Source organism: Hylobates moloch, unplaced genomic scaffold, assembly GCF_009828535.3.
Source record: "Hylobates moloch isolate HMO894 unplaced genomic scaffold, HMol_V3 SCAFFOLD_9, whole genome shotgun sequence".
NCBI lineage: Eukaryota > Metazoa > Chordata > Mammalia > Primates > Hylobatidae > Hylobates > Hylobates moloch.
The window spans coordinates 43,920,751-43,942,906 of NW_026652284.1; the positions used below are offsets into that span (position 1 = coordinate 43,920,751).

General features: G+C 38.2%; 1 protein-coding gene across 7 annotated transcripts in view; it reads left to right on the forward strand.

The window, feature by feature from the left end:
- The window catches only part of TMEM68 (transmembrane protein 68), a 37,406-nt gene that overhangs the window by 9,544 nt on the left and 5,706 nt on the right, over window positions 1–22,156 (forward strand). For 3 of the 7 annotated variants that reach the window (XM_032759758.2, XM_032759757.2, XM_058444347.1), the window contains exons 2-6: window positions 2,042–2,086; window positions 2,993–3,386; window positions 9,624–9,791; window positions 14,393–14,586; window positions 20,415–20,475. In XM_032759758.2, the coding sequence (XP_032615649.1) occupies window positions 3,062–3,386; window positions 9,624–9,791; window positions 14,393–14,586; window positions 20,415–20,475 (748 nt within the window). In that variant the 5' untranslated portion in view covers window positions 2,042–2,086; window positions 2,993–3,061. Of the gene's footprint in view, window positions 1–2,041; window positions 2,087–2,782; window positions 2,897–2,992; window positions 3,387–9,623; window positions 9,792–14,392; window positions 14,587–20,414; window positions 20,476–22,156 lie in introns of all 7 variants that reach the window. The other 4 variants (XM_058444350.1, XM_058444349.1, XM_032759759.2 and 1 more) reach the window with 3 other exon arrangements.

The window sequence follows — 22,156 nt, forward strand, 5'->3', positions numbered from 1 at the left end:
ACTATCTAATTCCAGAACATTTTCATTATCCCAAAGATACCTCTGTTTTTTTCCATTAACAGTCACTCTTCATTCTCCCCTCCCCAGCCCTGACAGCCACTTAATTTTTCTGTCTCTGTGGATTAGCCTGCTCTGGGTATTTAATAGAAATGGAATCATACAGTATGTGGCTTTTTTGAGGCTGGATAACATCCTATTGTATATGTATGCCACATTTTATTTATCCACTCAATTTCCACTCTTTGAGTATTATGAATAATGCTGCCGTGAACATTTGTGTACAAATTTTTGTGTGAATACATATTTCAATCGTTTTGTGGATATATACCTAGGAAAAGAATTGCAGGGTCATATGGTAACTCTATGTTTAGCTTTTTGAAGAACTGCCACACTGATTTCCACAGCAGCCACACCATTTTACATTCCCATGAGTAGTATATGAAGTTCTAAATTCTCTACATCATCAAATACTTGATAATTTCCATTTCTGGCAATTTTCAGTAGCTATCCTAGTGGGAAAAGCTCTCATTTTAAAAAGTATTACATTTCAGCTGGGTGCAGTGGCTCACACCTGTAATCAGCACTTTGGGAGGCCGAGGTGGGTGGATTACCTGAGGTCAGAAGTTCAAGACCAGCCTGGCCAACATAGTGAAACCCCATCTCTTAAAAATACAAAAAAAAAAAAAATTAGCCAGCCGTGGTGGCACGCACCTGTAGTCCCAGCTACTCGAGAGTCCTTGAGGCAGGAGAATCACATGAACCCGGGAGGCGGTGGTTACAGTGAGCCAAGATTGCCACTGCACTCCAGTCTGGGTGACAGAGTGAGACTCCATCTCAAAAATAAAATTAAAAATAAATAAATAAAAAGTATTAAATTTTGCTTTGTTGGATTCTAAATGATCAAACATGGGTAAATTATAGTGATTTGACTTTTTTAATTTTTATTTTTTGAGACAGAGTTTCACTCTTATTGTCCAGGCTGGAGTGCAATGGTACAATCTCGGCTCGCTGCAACCTCCGCCTCCCAGGTTCAAGTGTTTCTTGTGCGTGAGCCTCCCGAGTAGCTGGGACCACAGGCGTGCACCACCACTCCCGGCTAATTTTATATTTTTAGTAGAGATGGAGTTTCACCACGTTGGTCAGGCTGGTCTCAAACCCCCGACCTCAGATGATCCACCTGCCTTGGCCTCCCGAAGTGCTGGGATTACAGGGGTGAGCCACTGCGCGAGGCCAGTGATTTGACTTTTCATGTAGATTGATTAGATTATGATATAAATAAAGCCCAACTTGTGGGCTCAATGTTTGCTATGTTCATCTCCTGTAACCATAACAGACAAGATTTCTCACAAGTAAATGCTATTGGTTACAAGGAAGTTAGATGAAATGTTTCATTCCTGGGAGAACAAGTCAGTGCCTGCCCTCCTAATAAGCTGGTTAGCAAGATAATCTTGGAATAAAAACAATAAATTTTTCTTATATGTACATCTTCTCCTCTCCTTTCATCCTTTGCTTTCATTTATTCATTTTTTGCCTCTGCTACAAAGGACTTGAGATAATTTTCAGTAAGATTATATAGTATGGAATAATGATAAAATAGCTCTAAGAATAGAATCAAAGTATGGAGAAAGGAAATCTTTTCTAGGAAAATATTATCATAGGACTAATATAATTGTATAATTGAATGTTATGTTTCACCTTCAGCTTATCTGGCCAAGTTACTAAAAAGAATCATAGTCAGTTATACATTTTCATACTTTTTCTCCTAAGAAACAAAGCTTTTGAAAACTTTGTTTAAAAAAAATTCTTAGGTGGGACTCTATATACCGGCAGTAAACAGTGTAGAGTTGTCTTCACCAAAGCAATGGTAGCATGAGTGTACTTTTTAATTGTAATATGCCAGTGTGGGCCTATAATCATATTTCTCAAACATTTATGAATGTCTCTTGCTGTTTATTTTATAGAGATTCTAACTCTAGGTATTAATGATTATCTTTTTTTTCTTAGTAATTCATTTCTTAAATTTATTTACTGTGCTTTCCAGAATACAGACATTGAAGTTTGGGACAAGATATTTATCTAACTTCTGGTAAGTCCAATGACTGTTTTAGAGAGTGAATTTGTAAAATAATTATACAGCTATGTTTTCAGTCATTTAAGATTTAAGATAAAAACTACTGATAAATTTTTATTGCATAATGAACTTTTTTGTAAATCTGTTTCTCTATTAAAAAAATCCATAAATATATGTCATCATTTCCTAAAGAATTGGGTTACTTTTACTGAATTAGATAGATATTGATGTTTTCTTTTGTGCAAAGTTATCTCAATATGGCTGGGCACAGTGCCTGATGCCTGTAATCTCAGCACTTTGGGAGGCTGAGGTGGGTGGACCACTTGAGGTCAGGAGTTTGGGACCAGCCTGGCCAACGTAGTGAAACCCTGTCTCTACTAAAAATACAAAAATTAGCCAGGCGTGGTGGCACATGCCTGTAGTCCCAGCTACTCGGGATGCTGAGGCAGGAGGATTGCCTGAACCCGGGAGGCGGAGGTTGCAGTAACCAAGATCGTGCCACTGTACTCCAGCCTGGGCAAAAGGTGAGACTCCATCTCAAAGAAGAAAAAAAAAAAAGTTATCTCAATATGACCTGGTTTAAGATCTAAGTTTTCAACATGATCCAATTAAGATATGAGTCAAACTATTAAAATCAATCTGAAATTGTATTCCTCATCAACTTTATTTCCTTCTTTTAATTATAGCTTTATTTTCTTCTCTCAATTATAGTGAATTATTTCAGAAGCTAAACATGACACACTTCATGAGCAGACAGATGAAGCCTTATAATTTTCACATTTAAATCTGCAACAAAGTTAACCATTAACCATCTGCTCATTTTTGGTATTAAGAAATGACTCTATATACTATTTAAGTAGAGTAAAACATTTAACTTTATAGCTGTGGAGAAAATAATACTGGATTATTTTTCCCTTCTAGTGTCAAAATTAACGACCTGCTATGGCAATGAAGAAAGAAACTGAATTTGTCATTTTCACCTGAAGAAAAATGATAGATAAAAATCAAACCTGTGGTATAGGACAGGATTCTGTGCCCTATATGATTTGTCTGATTCACATACTGGAAGAATGGTTTGGTGTGGAGCAGTTGGAGGACTATTTGAATTTTGCAAACTATCTCTTGTGGGTTTTTACACCACTAATACTTTTAATACTTCCTTACTTTACTATCTTTCTTCTCTACCTTACTATTATTTTCTTACACATTTATAAGAGAAAGAATGTATTGAAAGAAGCCTACTCTCATAATTTATGGGACGGTGCAAGGAAAACGGTGGCAACTCTGTGGGATGGACATGCAGCCGTTTGGCATGGTAAGCAAGGATACTTTCACCTCTGTGTTGCCATTCATGTGTGCTGCACTGGAACTGTGTTACCATTCCATATTATTGATTGAGAAGATACTGAAAAATATAATAGAAGTGATATTTACTATTCCCTGTTAACTGTTTGCATGCATTGTGCATATGTACGTGTCTTTCTTAAAATGAGTTTTCCCATAGACATTATTTTCCATTAAACAAAGAACCACGCAGCATTGTAGACTATAAGTTGAAATAAGAAAATTTATATTTAAAACATCTAAAAGAGTAAGAGACTAATTAAAGCTGTAGAAAACTGCTTTAAAAATGCTTCAATTATTTAGCATTTACTTATGTTCAAAATAAGTTTGACTTTACCAGTGTGGATTAAAAAAATGAAATATTAAATAATATTACATTAAATATAATTTGCATACCAAAATTTATGCATTTTCTGTTGATTCATTCCTGAGGTTGGTGTGTCTTTCTGAATAAATAAGATAGCAATAGATTTCTCTCCAGGATAGTCATACTTTTCTTTATTACTCCAGAAATTTTGATGTTGTATACTTAATGATTGGTGGTTCTTGTTTGTTTGGCCATCGTGAAAATTGCCCTCTGGTGGCCTATTTTTAAGTGTTTAGTGTTTCACTCTACCAACTTTTACTGCATTATTCCACCAAAACTCTACCAACTTTTACTTCATTATTCCACCAATACCTAGTTTGTTGGTCTCTTGCTTTTAGACTACACAAAAATACTGAAGATTCAATAGGCAGGTAACAAACATTGGCATTCTGTATTATGTTGTTGAGCATCAAAGTGGTTTCATAGAAGGACATGGAAGGAAGCATAGACTTTAAAGTGACACTTGAGGATATATATCACTGAAGTATTAGACTGCTATTAGCAAAAATCACCAGTGACATGCTTATTAGACTAATGTGTTGTCATTTTAATACTACATACATACTTAACGAACCTACAGATTTTTTTTGAGCGCCTACTATGCCAGACACTGTCAGATGCTTAATATAAACTAACTGCTTTAAATCTCATAACATAATGGAACCTATGTGGTACCCTGATTTTACTCATGAGGAAACTGAGGCACAGAGAGGTTGTTATTTGCCCAGGGTATACTAGGGATAGGGCCAGGTTACAACCCCAGATACCTGGGAGTATACATTTGAGAGAGCTCTTGGAGGTAAAATAAATAGAACTTGGGGACTGAGTGTAGAGTCTTGAGGGAGGAGGAGTTAAAGTGCAGTAAGATTTCTACTGCTAGGCAGGGAAACATGAACAGGAAGTGCTCCAAGTAATAGCAACCACGTGAGCAGAACCCCAAAGGTGGAAAAGTACTCTGGGAGCCACAGTTAATTCCTATGATACATGAAATAATGTAATGTCACTTTATAGGCAATTGGGGCCTCAAGGGGCTTGAAAATGTTGGACTAGAGTGGTAATGCACTGATACTTTCTCAGCAGGGAGTAGTATGATCACATCTGCTTTAAGAGTGACACAGTTAAATAGTCCTAGGTTTTGATGTTTACTGGCACTATAGTAAACTATTTTTTTTTAATATTTGATTAGTTGGATTTTTCTGCTTTCAACCAGGTGGTTTGGTATTATGTGAGTAGTTCAATTGTTTATTATTTTAAAAAATGCTCTGTAAAGCCAGAGAGAACCTTGGTAGTATTCTGTATAGAGTCTTTCAAAAGAGTTTCTTTATTACTCAGAAAATGTATTTGATGGGACAGTTGATCCTCAGACAAATTCAATGACTGTTTTGTAGAGCTTAAAGTAAATTGAATTACTTGAGTTAGAATTATGTAATTGGAAAGAAATAATATAATATGGAAACACAAAGTCTTGGAATATTATTAAATTATTTTTCAAAACATTCTGGAGTCCATTTGAGTAGCTTATTTCATACTAGAATCACAGTTATCATACTTAATTTAATCTGTTTTGTGAAGACCTTATAAACTAGAAATGTATTTTCTGCTCTGAAATTTAGACTGAAGTCTTTATTTTTTGAATGTTTATTTCTTAGCTGATCAGACAGGAATATACTTAAGGAAAGAAACAGACTGATATTTTCAGATTTCTATATTCTGGACTTTACTTTTGTCTTCTATACAAGTGGCAGCCTTTCTTGAGACAGCTGTTCTGTGTGGAGGAATATGGCTCTAAGAACTTACTTTCCTTTCCTATTGCAACCACTCTAGATTTCCTTCTTTTTCACGCTTTTTCTTTGAGCCTGATTCTGCCCTTGATCTCTGGATGCTCACTTTTTTCTTTTTGACAGGACCAGTGGAGGCTGTGGTCTGTAATGGTGTGTCTGACAGTCATGACATGGGAAGGGAATGTGGATCTTATGGCTAGTGCCATGATCACCATTTTATTTACTCCTTAAAATATCCTGACTTCCCAACTTCTGTAATCAAATACATAGGATATTTTCCTCTGAGGCATAGGTGGATCTTACTTAAATCTTTTCTATTCCCTACCAACTGCCAACAGCACAGCGTTGCTGTAGGAAATAAATTTGTTGGCCTTGGTAGCCATATAGAGGACAGCAGGCAGGTAATGTTAGCTAAGGGAGGAGAACAAACAGCCTGGAACTGGGGCTATGTTAGCAGGAAGCTTCCAGATGTTATCCCCTCTCCACGTCCACCACCTTTCATCCTGTCATTTACTTCCACTGCTGAAACCCTTTCTTCTGTTTACAGAGACATAAAATAGGGCTTGCAGTGTGGAAGGAAGGGGCAGGGATGGCATGAGCCTCTGATCGCGCTTCTACTACAGAACAGAGATTTTCTTGTAGTCTAGTTCAAATCTGTGATTAAAGTTTTTCCCCCACATGTAATAAGATTGTACAAAGTCATTTTTGTTTTTTTCGTGAATAGAATGAGGAAATTTCTAAAGAATTGTTTAAATACATAAAAATGAAGTCTTTGTGAATGAACAAAGTTTACGGCATTATGATATCTGGTTATATATAACAGTATAAATGGTATTTTATTTTACATTGAGTCACTAATAATTTTTCCTGTTTTAAAAGTATGTATTTTTTATTTATATTTATATTTATTTATTTATTTTTGAGACAGAGTCTCACTCTTGTGTCCCAGGCTGGAGTGCAGTGGCGTGAGCTCAGTTCACTGCAACCTTCGCCTCCCAAGTTTAAGCGATTCTCCTGCCTCAGCCTCCTGAGTAGCTGGGACTATAGGCACATGCCACCACACCTGGCTAATTTTTGTATTTTTAGTAGAGACGGGGTTTCACCGTGTTGGCCAGGCTGGTCTTGAACTCCGGACCTCAGGTGATCCTCCCACCTCACCCTCCCGAAGTGCTGATGTTATAGGCACAAGCCACTGTGTCTGGACTGCATTTACTTAAAATTTTTTTTTTTTTGTAGAGACAGGGATTTCACTGATTTGCCCAGGCTGATCTTGAACTCCTAGCCTTAAGCAGTCCTCCTGCCTTGGCCTCCCAAAGAACTGGCATTACATTCTTGAGCCATCACACCTGGCCTACTTTTTCTGCTTTTATTGATGAATTATTTTATGACTGATTTTTAAATTTACTGTAGGTCATGTTATCTCAGGGAAGTTGTAACTTACTTGATGGCTTCTGCAAATAAGGATGTTGTCATACTTAACCTCAGTAAACCCATTAAAATTGGAAAATTAACATTGTTGTGTTACTAACATCAAATCTTTAGAGCTCATTTAAGTTTACAGCCTTTCTATTTGACTCTATTTTTTTATAGTTTCCATCTTTCTGCTAAAATTCCTAATCTGAGTGTGCATGTATCTACCTTTTCCACTAGATCCTTTAAGTTTATTTATTTTTATTTCTAGAGTCAGAGTCTCGCACTGTCACCCAGCCTGGAGTGCAGTGGCATGATCATAGCTCACTGCAGCCTTCAACTTCTGGGCTCATGCAATCTTCCCGCCTCAGCCTCCCAAGTAACTGAGACTACAGGCACATGCCACCATGCCCAGTTAACTTTTTTACATTTTTGCAGAGATGGATCTTGCCACGTTGCCCAGGCTGGTCTCTAACTCTTGGGTTTAAAAGTCCTACCATCTCAGTCTCCCAAAGTGTTGGGATTACAGGCGTGAGCCACTGCATTCCCCTTTAACTTACTAATCTCATTTATTTTATAGTTTCCATCTGATAGTTTCAAAATTTGGGTGTGTTAATTGTTTTAGCTCTTGACAGTGGGTTTTTTTTCTTGCTATTTTATGTCATATTTTTTATTGAATTCTGGTCATTGTAAAAGAACAGTGACAACTGAGGTAAATAGTATTTATGACTGAGAATTGGCTCATAAATAGGATTTATGACTAAGAATCTGTCAGGCCATTGGTGGTTGGTTGGAGGTAGATTCAATCTACTGAGTGGTTGAACTGGATTTGGCTTTTATTGCTGCGCTACAGCTACCTTCATTTCAGCACAGACTTCAGACTCCTACTGTTAACTTGTGTGTAGTGTAGGGCCTGAAGTAGAGGGTTTTTTTGGTTGTTTCTGCTCCACCTTCAGTCCTATATGCCTTTGCCACAGGAGGAGTCTCTTCATGCCCCTCCTGCAACCCCAAGAAAAGGTCGCCTTTGCTTATAACTCCACATTGGGGTACATGGGGACTCCTCACACCCCTTCTTCATGCCCCTGCCCTCATTCCCCTGCGGGCTGGGGTATAGCACTCCTCAGTTTTCAGGTTTAGCTAAAATCTTATGGGGCTTTGTATTCCTGGGGCTTAGGGGTGAGGCTTTCTTTGTTCCCTTCCCTTCTTCCTGTGTTGGGGGTTTTGTGATGGGAGCAAGTTTGCTGCCACTGCCCCGTGGTAGATCTCTGCTTTATGTCATTTAAGGACTCTGGGCACCCCCCCGAGTTTCCTGCCACCCACCCCCACTGCCTAGTAGTAGATATTTTGCTTCTACCCCTTCTCTAGAATAGTGGACTTTTGCCTGGGCTGGTGAGGGTGGAGGAGTGTGTGGGGCAGGGGAGTGTAGTTCAGCCCCTCCCAGCATTACATGCCTTTTGCATATACCCTTTTCTTAGAGGGAGTAAAAGGGTTTCCTGCCCCTTTCCCAGCATCTGACAGGTTTTGCTTCTATGAGAGAAACTTCCAGGAAGTGAGTGGGATTTTGTTCCCTGTACCATTAGCAGGGGCTCTCTACTCTCCAGTTCACCCCTAATCTTTTCTTGTGAGCACACACTGAGGTCTGTGGAGAAGAGTTGGAGAGTGACTATCTGGGGCTTCCAGAGATTCTACATTCAATACTAGCCCACACCGGGACTTTTAAGTATTTTTTAATATGTCACTTACCCTCTTTTATGGCCTCTGCCTCTTCCTCTCATTCTCAGTTTTTGTCTTTCCTTAGAGGGGTTTATCACCCTTTGAAGTTCAGTTCACCTGGTTGCCTTGTGACCTCTGCTCTCTGACATGCTTCAGAAAAAAAGATTTGTACTCCAGGCTTTTTCTCATCAGTGGGGTGGGAGTGATGTTCCCTTGTGGCTACAGAGTTTCTCTTATTAATAATACTCTCCTTTTTAATGTTTTCAACCCCCTCCTCTAACAGTGAAACCTGGCTCCCGTTATTCTTACTATGTTGACTCATTTGATCAGTCCCCCTGTGTGTAACCCATCTCCCATCATTGTTGTCTTCCCCTACAACTCACGGATGTCCTGTCCCTGCTTGTGCCAGGCCGCCACTCTGTACAGTGCCCTGTCCAGCTGCTCAGGCTGTGATGCCCCACACCAGGCCACCTGTCTCGGGCTCTGGCCCCTCTTGCCAGGCTGCTGCTGGTTGTGGATGCCCCCATTTCACTCAGGCTCTGACTCCCAAGCTTCCGTGACCCTTGCCTCCTCTCCTTCCCCTCAGCAGCCCCCCAATCTGTGATAGGCCCTTTTCTATGCAGTGCCCTCATGACTCTGCTCTGGCTCTGACTCCCCACTCCGCGCCACCTGTGTGAGTGCCTTCCTTAGTGTCTGGCACCAACACTCCAGGCCACCTCTCCACACAGGTTGTCTGCTTCACTATGGTCCACCTAATGGCTGTAGGACTGATTTGTTCAAGAAAGAAAGAAGAGGAAAGAGGGAAGAAGGGGGAAAGGGGAAGAGAACCAGGAAGACTAGTGTACTTTTGTGAGAAAAGACTGAGCTACCAACCGTCCTTTAGTGTAAACGAATTAATGAATATATTTTAAGTATTTGCATTTTGTCTTTCAAACAGGTTATGAAGTTCATGGAATGGAAAAAATACCAGAAGATGGACCAGCACTTATAATTTTTTATCATGGAGCTATTCCTATAGATTTTTACTATTTCATGGCTAAAATATTTATACACAAAGGCAGAACTTGCCGAGTAGTAGCTGATCACTTTGTCTTTAAGATTCCAGGTAAACTTTCACTGTAGATAGTAATGTAAAAATGTTTTATTAACAAAACCAAGTTATGTGGTCGTCTTTATCCTGAGCTCTCTAACGTCATTTGAAAAAGCTTTTTGCCTTTTTAGGGTGTGTGTAACACTCTTGGAACTCTAATATGGGAATATCTAATTATCCTTTTTAGGCAATATATCTAAAAATAAAGACATTGTGGCCAAAAATGTTAGCTCATTTCTTTTTTATTTATACATTTTAAAATTGTTTATTTTTAATGAAAATTGTATTTATGGTATACAACGTAATTTTTTAAAAAAATAATTTAAAATTTTCCTTTTTTAAAAAATATATTTTTATATATTAAGGGGGTATAAGTGCAGCTTTCTTATATGCATGTATTATGTAGTGGTGAAGTCTGAGTATTCTACCCAATTAGTATTTTTTCCTTTATAAGCAGGTATTTACTTGTTATTTTTCTAAGTTGTATCTTGAACTGTAACTTTTAAAAAATTGTGATTTTTGCCAATTTATATTTTGATTTAGTGCATAGTTGATTTTTCACATAATTTTTTCATGAAAACTGATTTTTGGAGTTCAATTTTGTTATAGAGTTTGATAACTCAGTTTGATAGCAAATTAAAATTAGTAAAAAAAAAAAAAAGTCATGATATATTTTGTCTTGGCCGGGCACAGTGGCTCACGCCTATAATCTCAGCACTTTGGGAGGATGAGGTGGGCAAATCATCTGAGGTCAGGAGTTCAAAACCAACCTGGCCAACATGGTAAAACCTCATCTCTACTAAAAATACAAAAATTAGTCCAGTGTGATGGCTAATAGGCCTTCTGTAGGCCCAGCTACTTGGGAGGCTGAGGCAGGAGAATCACTTGAACCCGGGAGGCAGAGGGCAGAGGTTACAGTGAGCTGACATCATGCCACTGCACTCCAGCCTGGGCAACAGAGTAAGACTCCGTCTCAAAAAAAAAAAAAAAAAGACATATTTTGTCTTCACGTAAAATTATACTACCCTAAAGAGTATATACATCATGTTTCTTATCATGTGTAACTTGCCTGATAAGATTTATAACAATAAGATTGAGTACTACATTATTTATATTTATTTATTTATTTAGATATGGGGTCTTGCTATGTTGCCCAGGCTGATCTCAAATTCCTGGCCTCAAGTGATCCTCCCACTGTGGCCTTCAAAAGTTTTGGGATTACAAGTGTGAGCCACTGCACCCAGCCGTGAAGACTACATTTAAAAAATCTGTTTATAAAGGCCGTGTGTGTGTGTGTGTATATACACACACACATATATATGTATATATACACATATATACGTATATATATACGTATGTATATATATAGATATTTGAGACAGTCTTGCTCTGTCACCTGGGCTAGAATGCAGTGGCACAATCTTGGCTCATTGCAACCTCCGATTCTCGTGCCTCAGCCTCCCAAGTAGTTGGGATTGCAGGTACCTGCCACCACACCTGGCTAATTTTTGTATTTTTAGTAGAGAAGGGTTTCACCATGTTGTCCACGTTGGTCTCGAACTCCTGACCTCAGGTGATACACCCACCTCGCTTTCCCAAAATGCTAGGATTATAGGTTGAGCCACCATGCCTAGCTGGCCGTGTGTGTGTGTGTGTGTGTGTGTGTGTGTGTGTGTGTACATATTTATTTATTTTGAGAAGGAATCTCTTGCTTGGTGTCCAGGCTGGAGTGCAATGGTGCGATCACGGCTCACTGCAACCTCTGCCTCTCAGGTTCAAGTGATTCTCTTGCCTCAGCCTCCCGAGTAGCTGGGATTACAGCCACCTGCCACCACACCTGGCTAATTTTGGTACTTTAGTAGAGATGGAGTTTCACCATGTTGGCCAGGCTGGTCTTGAACTCCTGACCTCAGGCGATCCACCCACCTTGGCCTCCCAAAGTACTGAGATTTACAGGCGTAAGCCACCGCGCCTAGCCGACCTTATATTTTTTTAAAAAAACATTAATTAACCAAATGGTTTAGAGTTTTTCAAAAATCATTCTTGAGTAACCTCATTGACATTAAATCTTATTTTCTTCTGTCACTGAATCACCAGAAACAAGCCAAGAGAGTTGTTAGTATGTTCTCTGGAATAAAAGCAAAAGCTGACACATGAACCAGACAAACACAACCAAACAGTGAATTAAGTAATGTTCTACTTCAGTGCCTATAAATAGTTAATGCTTTGGGTATCCATGTGTCACTAAAAAGCCATTTGTACTTTGTGTATAAACATGTTGTTTATGGCTATGTTTTCTGTTAAAAACTAACATGATCACTGTAGTAGATTTGGAAACTAAACAGAACATCATTATAATCTTACCATCTTAACATAATGTTATCATTTTGATTTACTTTACTTTATTGTTTTTACTTACAGTCACATAGGCAAACAGTTTTGTGGGTTTTTTTCTTTTTTTAAGATTTAATGTTAGCATTAACATTTTTACCATGTTTTATAAGAAAAAGATTTAGTGTATGACTAGAACGTTTACTTAACTGTTTTTCTCTTATGGAGCATTAGGTTGCTTCTACTTTTTTCATTTTTAGGAATAATAAAATGTGAATATTTTTAGCATTTGCCTTTTTCAAAAAATTTCCCTCTTTATGATCTTTTTAATATTTTGACGCTAATTTACCTTAAGTCTTTCTTTGCTTTCTGAAGGAATAAAATCATTATAATTCTCAGCACAAGAGAGATTTTAGGGTGGGTGCCGTGGCTCACACCTGTAATTCCAGCAGTTTGTGAGGCTGAGGCAGGAGGATTGCTGGAGCTCAGAAGGTTGAAACCAGCCTGGGCAACATAGCAAGACCTCGTCTCTACTAAAAATAAAAATAAAAAAAAAATCAGCTAGACATGGTGGCACAGTGCCCAGAGTCCCAGCTACTTGGGAGGCTGAGTGAGAGGATCGCTTGAGCCCAGTAGAGCAAGGCTGTAGTGAGCTACTATTGTGCCCCTGAATTCCAGCCTGGGTGACAGAGCAAGGCCCTGTTTCCAAAAAAAAAAAAAAAAGATTTTGTGTTTTATCTTATGTATGAATCCTCCCCTGTTCATTCATTCATTATGAGAATGCATCTAGTTGAATCAGTGAACATTTAATATAATGTGGGATGACAATTATTTTATTTTACTTTTTTTTAGACAGTCTCCCTCTATTGCCCAGGCTGGAGTGCAATGGCTTGATCTTGGCTCACTGCAACCTCCGCCTCACGGATTAAAGCAATTCTCCCTGTGTCAGGCTCCCGAGTAGCTGGGATTACAAGCGTGCGCCACCATGCCTGGCTAATTTTTGTATTTTTAGTAGAGATGGAGTTTCGCCATGTTGGCCAGGCTGGTCTCAAACTCCTGACCTCAGGTGATCCGCCCGCCTCATCCTCCCAAAGTGCTGGGATTACAGGCATGACCCACTACACCCGGTCTGACAATTATTTTAATCTTAATGCTATTTATAAACTTGCCTCAGATCTTTAAACTAATGGGAAATTTGGTTAGTCTGTGTAGTGTTTTTTGTTTTTTTTCTTTGAGACAGAGTCTTACTCTGTTGCCCAGGCTGCAGTGCAGTGGCACGATCTTGGCTCACTGCAAACTCCATCTTCTAGGTTGAAGCAATTCTCCTGCCTGAGCCTCCTGAGTAGCTGGATTACAGGCACATGCCACCATGCCAGGCTGATTTTTTGTATTTTTAGTAGAGACAGGGTTTCACCACATTGGCCAGGCAGGTCTTGAACTCATGACCACAAATGATCTGCCTGCCTCTGTCTCCCAGGGTGCTGTTATTTTACAGGCATGAACCACCGTGCCTGACCAGTCTGCGTAGTTTTTAACATCAAATGCATCCCTACATTTCCCATTCTCAGGGAATAATGTATACTAACATCAGTCTTCAGAAGTTCCAGTATGGGATTTGATTAAAATATTTAATTACTAACAGGATTATTTCTTTCATCTATAAATAGTTTTAATTTGAAAAGCTGTATAATATTAAGACTTGGAATTAGCTGCTCTTGAGTCAAGCACTCTCACTTTATTAAAATCTCTTAATGATGTTTGCTATTATTTTAAAAATTTAATTATAGAATTAGCATTATCTAACTTTTAATTTAAATAGTTTTGATCGTGGTCTTGCCAGTTTTGGAAGAGCTAAGCATAGTTTGATTCACATTCTCCTGAGTGATTCTCTTTTAGGGTTAACGGAAGATTAGATTTCTGACTGCTGATGGGCTATCGTTTCTGAATCCCATCAGAATCCCATCTCTGGAATCTCTGCCCTGCCACTTCTTAGATGTGTGACTTTGAGCAAGCTATTATTCTGTAAGCCCAAGTTTTCTCATTTGTAAAGTGGGGAGAAGAATACCTGTTTGTCAAGATTGTTGTGAGTTTTACCTAAGAATTTGAGCCAGAGAAGCTTAATATCAAGCTTAAGTTAAACTTTAGAGTTTTTGTTGATTTTAAAAAGTAAAAAAGTTTACTGATTTAAGTATAACTAGTACACTATGTAGTTTGTGAAGATTTTTCTCTTGAAGAATTAAACAAGAAATACTTATGTTGTATCTTCACACTCATGTTTCTTACAGGGTTTAGTTTATTACTGGATGTGTTTTGTGCTCTACATGGACCAAGAGAAAAATGTGTTGAAATTCTGAGGAGTGGCCACTTGTTAGCTATCTCACCAGGTGGAGTTCGAGAAGCCCTAATTAGTGATGAAACTTACAACATCATATGGGGTCATCGCAAAGGCTTCGCTCAGGTTGCAATTGATGCAAAAGTGGTGAGTTGTATAAAATTAATTATTGCAGTAAAGCTTAGTCAAATTTAAAATAAATGGTTAAGTAATGAGCCAAAGTGTATTAAGAACTTAGACACTTCCACTGCCATACCTTAAAAATTAGTATATAGGCCAAGTGTGGTAGCTCACGCCTGTAATCTCAGCACTTTGGGAGGCCAAGGCGGGCAGATCACGAGGTCAGGAGTTTGAGACCAGCATGGCTAACATGATGGAACCCCATCTCTACTAAAAATACAAAAATTAGCCGGACATGGTGGTGCACGCCTGTAATCCCAGCTACTCGGGAGACTGAGGCAGGAGAATTGCTTGAACCCAGGAGGTGGTGGTTGCAGCGAGCTGAGATCACACCACTGCACTCCAGCCTGGGTGACAGAGTGAGACTCTGTCTCAAAAAAAAAAAAAAAAGACTGGAGAATTTGAATGTCATTTTGTTCTTTTATTTTGCCTTTGGAAAGTATTTCTCAGCCTTTTGGTCTCCATATTGTACTTTAGCCTATGAAACACTTATCTATTACCTATGGAAAGTTTCTCCTTCGTTTTCTGTTTATTTTAATTTTGATTGTCAGGAAAAGAAATTATGTTTGATAGAGTATTGTTCTTTTTCCAGGCCAGTTGGAGAATATTGTCAGTAACTTAGTTTTTTAGTTGTATAGAAAATGAATTATGGCACATTTTACTTATTTCCCAAAGTCTTAAGCACTGACATAGAAAACAAAAACCTATACTATATAAATAATGTAGAATACAAAAGGATATATGCAGTTATACAAAAATTAAGAATAATCAATATAATGTATATGAAAACAATGATAAAAGCTAAAATCCTAATCAAAGATTGTTCAGCTTTCAAGTTTATATTTTGAAAGAATTGTTTCTTCAAAAGTTTAAGATAAAGATGACAAAAATAGATTTAAAATCACATAAATATGCCATGGGATTCCAATTCCTCATTCTTAAGTTTACATTTTCAGCAACATTTTGCTTGGAAGAAGACCTGAAAGAGATAAACGATATAGAGAAAAGAACTCTTTCTAATCCTAGAGTTTCCAGATAATTAATTTAAATAATCTAGATAACTTAATTGAGATTTTTATATAAAACTTCAGAAAGTTTAAGAAATACCTTTTTATAAGTTTAAGAACAAACAGAAATCTTACGAGTTTGATAAATATTGTGCCACCCCAATATCTCATAGCACTTTTAAACACTTTATCTTGTACTCCTATTCAGTAAGGAGGTGATGCATATAATTATTCCAATGTTGCAGATGAGGAGACTCAGGCACAGAGAGATGGAGGGATGGGAGGGATGGAAGGGATCTGGTCATTCAGCAAGGCAGCAGCAGAGCAGAGCACACAGTTCAGAACTCGAGGCAACCGTTACTGTTGCCATTCCTGACTACATTGCACAGTGAGTCTGCTGACATCCGAGACTGAAGGGGCTTCCCAGATACGTGAGGGAAATCTTTCAGTTATATATATATATATATATATATAGTTGTAAGTGGCACAAGTATCCCCTCTGGAAAATCCCTTAATAGACCTCACAAAATTATAAGCTGTGAACAAAATTTAAGGCTATTGTTACAGGATTAACCACATTTAAATTGTAACATAGTAATAGAAATTAAAGGGGAAAAAGCTTGATTGTCAAGGCAAGTTCACAAAATATTGGTAGAAGATGTTAAGGTTTATTTGAAAGTGACAGACTTTTTGATATAATACAAATCACCCTGGTTTGTGAATTCTTGAGACTTATGACTTTGGTAAGAACTTTTAGGTAATTTCATGTCTAAATAAGTTCAGGAGATAACTAGTCCATTTACTTTAATTGTAAAATAAATAGCAGATTTAAAAGAAAATATTTTGTTTCAATAAAATTATATGAATTATCTCACTTTATCCATAAAAAACTTTGAGATAGAGATAATTATTATTTATCCCCATTTTATGCATGAAGAAAGTGAGGCTTAAACATGGTAAGTAACTTGTACAATGGCTCCCACATTTTTAGTGACAGAGTTAAGACGTCAAGACCCCAGTAATAGTTTTTAAAAATATACATTCTCAGCTGGATATGGGGGCTCATGCCTGTAATCCCAGCAGTTTTGGAGGCCAAGGCAGGAGGATCACTTGAGGCCAGGGGTTCAAGACCAGCCTGGGCAACATGGTGAAACACAATCTCTGCTAAAAGTACAAAAATTAGCTGGGCATGGTCTTAGCTACTCAGATGGCTGAGGTTGGAAGATGACTGGAGCCTGGGAGGCAGAGGTTGCAGTGAGCCGAGATCGTGCCATTGTGCTCCAGCCTGGGCGACAGACAGCAAGGCTCTGCCTCAAAAAAAAAAAAAAAAAAAAAATTATACATATGTATTCTCTCTCTCTTTCTCTCTCTCTCCCCCCTCCCTCTCTCCCTTGCACACATGCATGCACACACATACATATAGACACACATTTATATATGTAAGCAATTGAATTCTAGGTTGCTGATGCAACTTCTTCATGTACAAAGTATGCATAAAAGAAGGAATGAAGGCTGAGGTGGGCAGATCACTTGATGTTAGGAGATCCAGACCAGCCTGGCCAACATCGTCAAACTCTGTCTTTACTAAAAACACACAAAAAAGTTAGTCAGGTGTGGTGGCGCATGCCTGTAATCCCAGCTACATGGGAGGCTGAGGCAAGGGAATCGCTTAAAAACCCAGGAGGCGGAGGTTACAGTGAGCCTAGATCGTGCCACTGCACTCCAGCCTGTATGACAGAGCAAGACTCCATCTTAAATAAGAGGAATGAATAATTATATTGCAAGATCAATTTGGGATAAAGTAAGGCTTGTGGCTTTAAGGATGAAAGCTTGAGTGCCAATGTAGAAACCATATTCTGAGACTATAGTGAGGAATACTGAGCCTGCTAGGGTAAGCTTTCTTTTATTTAGTGAGCTCTAGAAATGTCCAGCTTCTGGAGAGGTAGCTATTTAAGGAATGATATTTCAACAGGAAAGTCTTTATAAATGCATACATCAATACAGAATTCTGGGATCATGCCAGTCAGTAGATATAAATCCAGCCATACTGGTTGGAAGTGGCAACTGGTATATGCATGAGCTGAAATATTTCTGTTTCTTCCTGGACATTTTAGGTTCTCAACTCTAAAGACATTTTATAACTATTTAAAACATTAGGATTTCAGCCATACTAATATTTTATTTTACAAAACTAGTAGTGATTTCCAGATAACAATCTGAACTTTTTACTGAAGAATTCAGTGTCTGAGTATCGTGGAAGCTACCAAAATAATAATAATAATAATTAAAGGCCAGGTATGGAGGCTCATGCCTGTAATCCCAGCACTTTGGGAGGCTGAGGCAAGAGGATCCCTTGAAGCCAGTTCAAGACTAGCCTGAGCAACAAAGCAAGACCCCATCTCTACAAAAACAAGCAAATAAACTATATTTACTTATATGCATAAACAATTCAGTGTGTTTTATCTTCTTTATCTTCTTGTGTTTTAGCTTTCTGAGTTAACTCCATCAAATTTTAATTTCTTCATTTGACTGCTCTTTTTTACTTTTAATTTTTTTGAGACGGAGTCTTGCTCTGTCACCCAGGCTGGAGCGCAGTGGCGTGATCTCTGCTCACTGCAGCCTCCACCTCCCAGGTTCAGGTGATTCTCCTGCCTCAGCCTCCCGAGTAGGTGAGATTATAGACGCTGGTCACCACGCCTGGCTGATTTTTGTATTTTTAATAGAGATGGGGTTTCACCATGTTGGCCAGGCTGGTCTCGAACTCCTGACCTCAAGTGATCTGCCTGCCTTGGCCTCCCAAAGTGCTGGGATTACAGGCATGAGCCACCATGCCCGGCCCTGACTGCTTTTCTTTACCTAACTTCTCCCCTTTTCCTAACTGGTTTTGAGATTGCTGCTGTCTATTTCTGACTTTTGTATTCAGAGAATACAAATTAATTCATTTAGAAGCATTGTCTCTTTGCTCTGTTTACTCACTCTTTGTTTAATTTCTCCATCTCACTTTCTGTTAGCACCTAGTGGATTCCAGGTACAGTTCTAGGTGCTATACAACAGTGAACAAAACAGTGTCCTTGCAGTGTATTAGGCATCTTCCTTCTGGTGAGAGGAGAGATATAACAAATGATTGGTTAGTTATATGTGAAGTAGTAGGTTTTATGAAGGCTTTGCCTGTAGTCTCTTTCCTTCAGTCCGCTCTATTTTACTGTTTTCCAAAGCTTAGTAGGAATAACTTTTAAGCTTATTTAAATATCTCACCTATTAAGCGGGTAATTTTGTATTAGGCATTTACTCATGGTTGACTGTAAGTAATGTAATACTCCCCCAACCAAAATTTTATCTATTCTGAAACATCATTTAGTTCAGTATATTATGTATATTTTTAAGTGTTTCATTCGATTTTTTATCTACTTCAGTATTCACAGTGGCATAACCTCTTTACGTATTAATACTTCATTATTTTATATGTATTTAAGGTCTTCATTATTAAATATACTGAATCATTGATATTTTTGGAAAATAAAAATCATGAACTTATTAGCAGAAATTCTCTAAAATCAAACAATTATGGAGAATTCTTTTTTTTTTTTTTTTTTTTGAGACAGTGTCTCGCTCTATTGCCCTTATTGGAGTGCAGTGGTGTGATCTTGGTTCACTGCAACCTCTGCCTCCTGGTCTTAAGCAATCCTCCCACCTCAGCTTCCCAGGTAACTGAGACTACAGGCACGTACCACCACAGCCGGATAATTTTTACATTTTTTTGTAGAGACAGAGTTTTGCCATGTTGCCCAGGCTGGTCTTGAACTCCTGGGCTCAAGTGATCCACCTGTCCTGGCCTCCCAAAGTGCTGGGATTACAGGCACAAGCCACCGCACCTGGCCAAATTCTTTAATATATGTGCTTTTCCTTTTTGTCTGTGTGGTTGAATCTTATAGTTACTTTTCATTGATGTTGAGTATTTTAGATTTAATAGACTCACAAAAAATTTTACCAATTCCATGACAGCATCTTGCCAAAACTTGTCATTTAAATATACATAAATTTCCCTTTGGAGCCAGGTGCAGTGGCTCACGCCTGTAATCCTAACACTTTGGGAAACCAAGGTAGGAGGATTGCTTGAACCTGGGAGGTTGAGACTGCAGTGAGCCATGATCACGCCACTGCAATCCAGCCTGAGCCACAGAGTGAGACTCTGTCCCCAACCCCCGCCCCCGAAAAATTACCCTTAGAATCCCTGCTTGCAACTTTTCTCCAGTGAGCGTACTATTCAATAGCCCACCAAAGACAATTGCGTTTACCACATTCATTTTATTTAGTGAAATTAATGATTACTGTAATCTCTATTTTGAGTTTCAAGGTTTTATGTGGAATGTTAGGAAAATAGGTCAATGAAATATTATATATTACCACTGGAGGGTAGTGTTTCCAATTTCTATTTTTACAAATGATCAAGTTGAATTTAGTTTATAAACTAATCATGTGTGCTTTTATTTTAAAAATATTTTATTTTCATAATATCAAACAGGCCCTCAAAGTTTGCATAATCACTTTGTGATCCCCTCACACCCCCATGCTAATGAATTTGTACTCCTCTTTCTCCCATGCCGGTACTAACCAGACCCGACCCTGCTTAGCTTCTGGGATCAGACGAGATTGGGCATGTTCAGGGTGGCATGGCAATAGGTGCCTTTTCTCTTTCTTAAAAAAAAAAAAGTTTGCATTAGTTACTCTAATGGAGACATTGAATGGTTAATTTATTTACTTTTTAATTCAAATTCTCCTTTTCTTTAGCCCATTATTCCTATGTTTACACAAAATATTCGAGAAGGATTTAGATCACTTGGAGGAACAAGTAAGTTCTGATTTGTATGGTTTTAAATTACAATATAATTTTTAAAATATTTGGGCTGTTGAACCCTACAAGGAAACTTTTTGAATTGTTATCTTTAGAAAATGGATATACTTTTTAGACGTTTTTCTGTTTAAAGTCCAAATGATAACCAGTTCTAAGTAATGACAGTTCTTAATGCTGTATTTCTGTTGAGAGTATCATACACAAACTGAAATTCTTCAAGTGGGCTTTTAAAAACTTCACAGTGGATTAGCTAGTTTATTGTTTTAAACCATGGTGACAAGGTTTAGAATACATTTACAAACTATCCCAACAGTCTTTTTAACTCACCCCAGAAGTTACAGCTTTAAAAATGGATGACAATATGATATTGAACTAAGATTAACTACCTAAGGAAATAGCATTTGCTTTGGTTTGTCACTTCTTGTTGTTTTAAAAAATATTTTGTACCGGCCAGGAGCGGTGGCTTACACCTGTAATCCCAGCACTTTGGGAGGCCGAGGTGGGTGGATCACGAGGTCAGGAGATAGAGACCATCCTGGCTGGCTAACATGGTGAACCCCCGTCTCTACTAAAAATACAAACAAAATTAGCCAGGCGTGGTGGCAGGCACCTGTAGCCCCAGCTACTTGGGAGGCTGAGGCAGGAGAATGGAATGAACCAAGGAGGAGGAGCTTGCAGTGAGCCGAGATCGCGCCACTGCACTCCAGCCTGGGCGACAGAGTGAGACTCCGTCTCAAAAAAAAAAAAAAAAATATTTTGTACCATAATACATTTACACTGGAAAGTTCTTTTTACCTATCCTTTATTTATAGATTTAAAAAATCAGATTTTAATGTAATTATAGCAATGTTAATGATTAGGTGTGCTTTTTCTTTGCAATACCTGTTTCTTATTTTGAAGTATTCAGCTTGTTATTGTACCCTATGGTTTGCGTATTATATTTAATTGATTATATTACATATCCCTAGCATTATTTGTTTTGTTTTGTTTTTTATCCTAGCACTATTATTGTTAGTGTTCCTATCTACTTACAAGTCCCCTTCTGAAGAGCTTTAAACTGCCCTTGTTTCTTTTATGTATAACATTGCTATTTTGTTGGTACTGCATTGTTTTTTAAGTCTTATTTTTTTCCCTTTTTATCAGATTTAAAGTGGAAAGGAAGATTGATGAGATCTTTAACTTTTGTTGTGGATTTATTTCTTCTATTTGTTTATTTATTTACTTTTTTTTTTTTTTTTTGAGACAGAGTCTCTCTCTATTGCCCAGGCTGGAGTGTGGTGGCATGATCTCGGCTCACTGCAACCTCCACCTCTCAGCTTCAAATGATTCTCCCACCTCAGCCTCCAGAGTAGCTGGGACTACAGGCATGTGCCAGCCTGCCTGGCTAATTTTTGTATTTTTAGCAGAGACAAGGTTTTGCCATGTTGGCCAGGCTGGTCTCGAACTCCTGAGCTCAGGTGATCCATCCCCCTTGGTCTTCCAGAGTGTTGGGATTACAGGCGTGAGCCACTGTGCCCAGCCTATTTCTTCTAATTTTTTCTTGGCTCATTTATTTAGAATTTAGTGGCAAATCAGAAATTATTCCAGAAGTTTTGTTTATTCATTTTGCCTGTGCTTTTTTTTTTTTCTTTTACTTTTTTTACTTTAAAGTTGAATATTCCAAGAATAGTATCTAGTG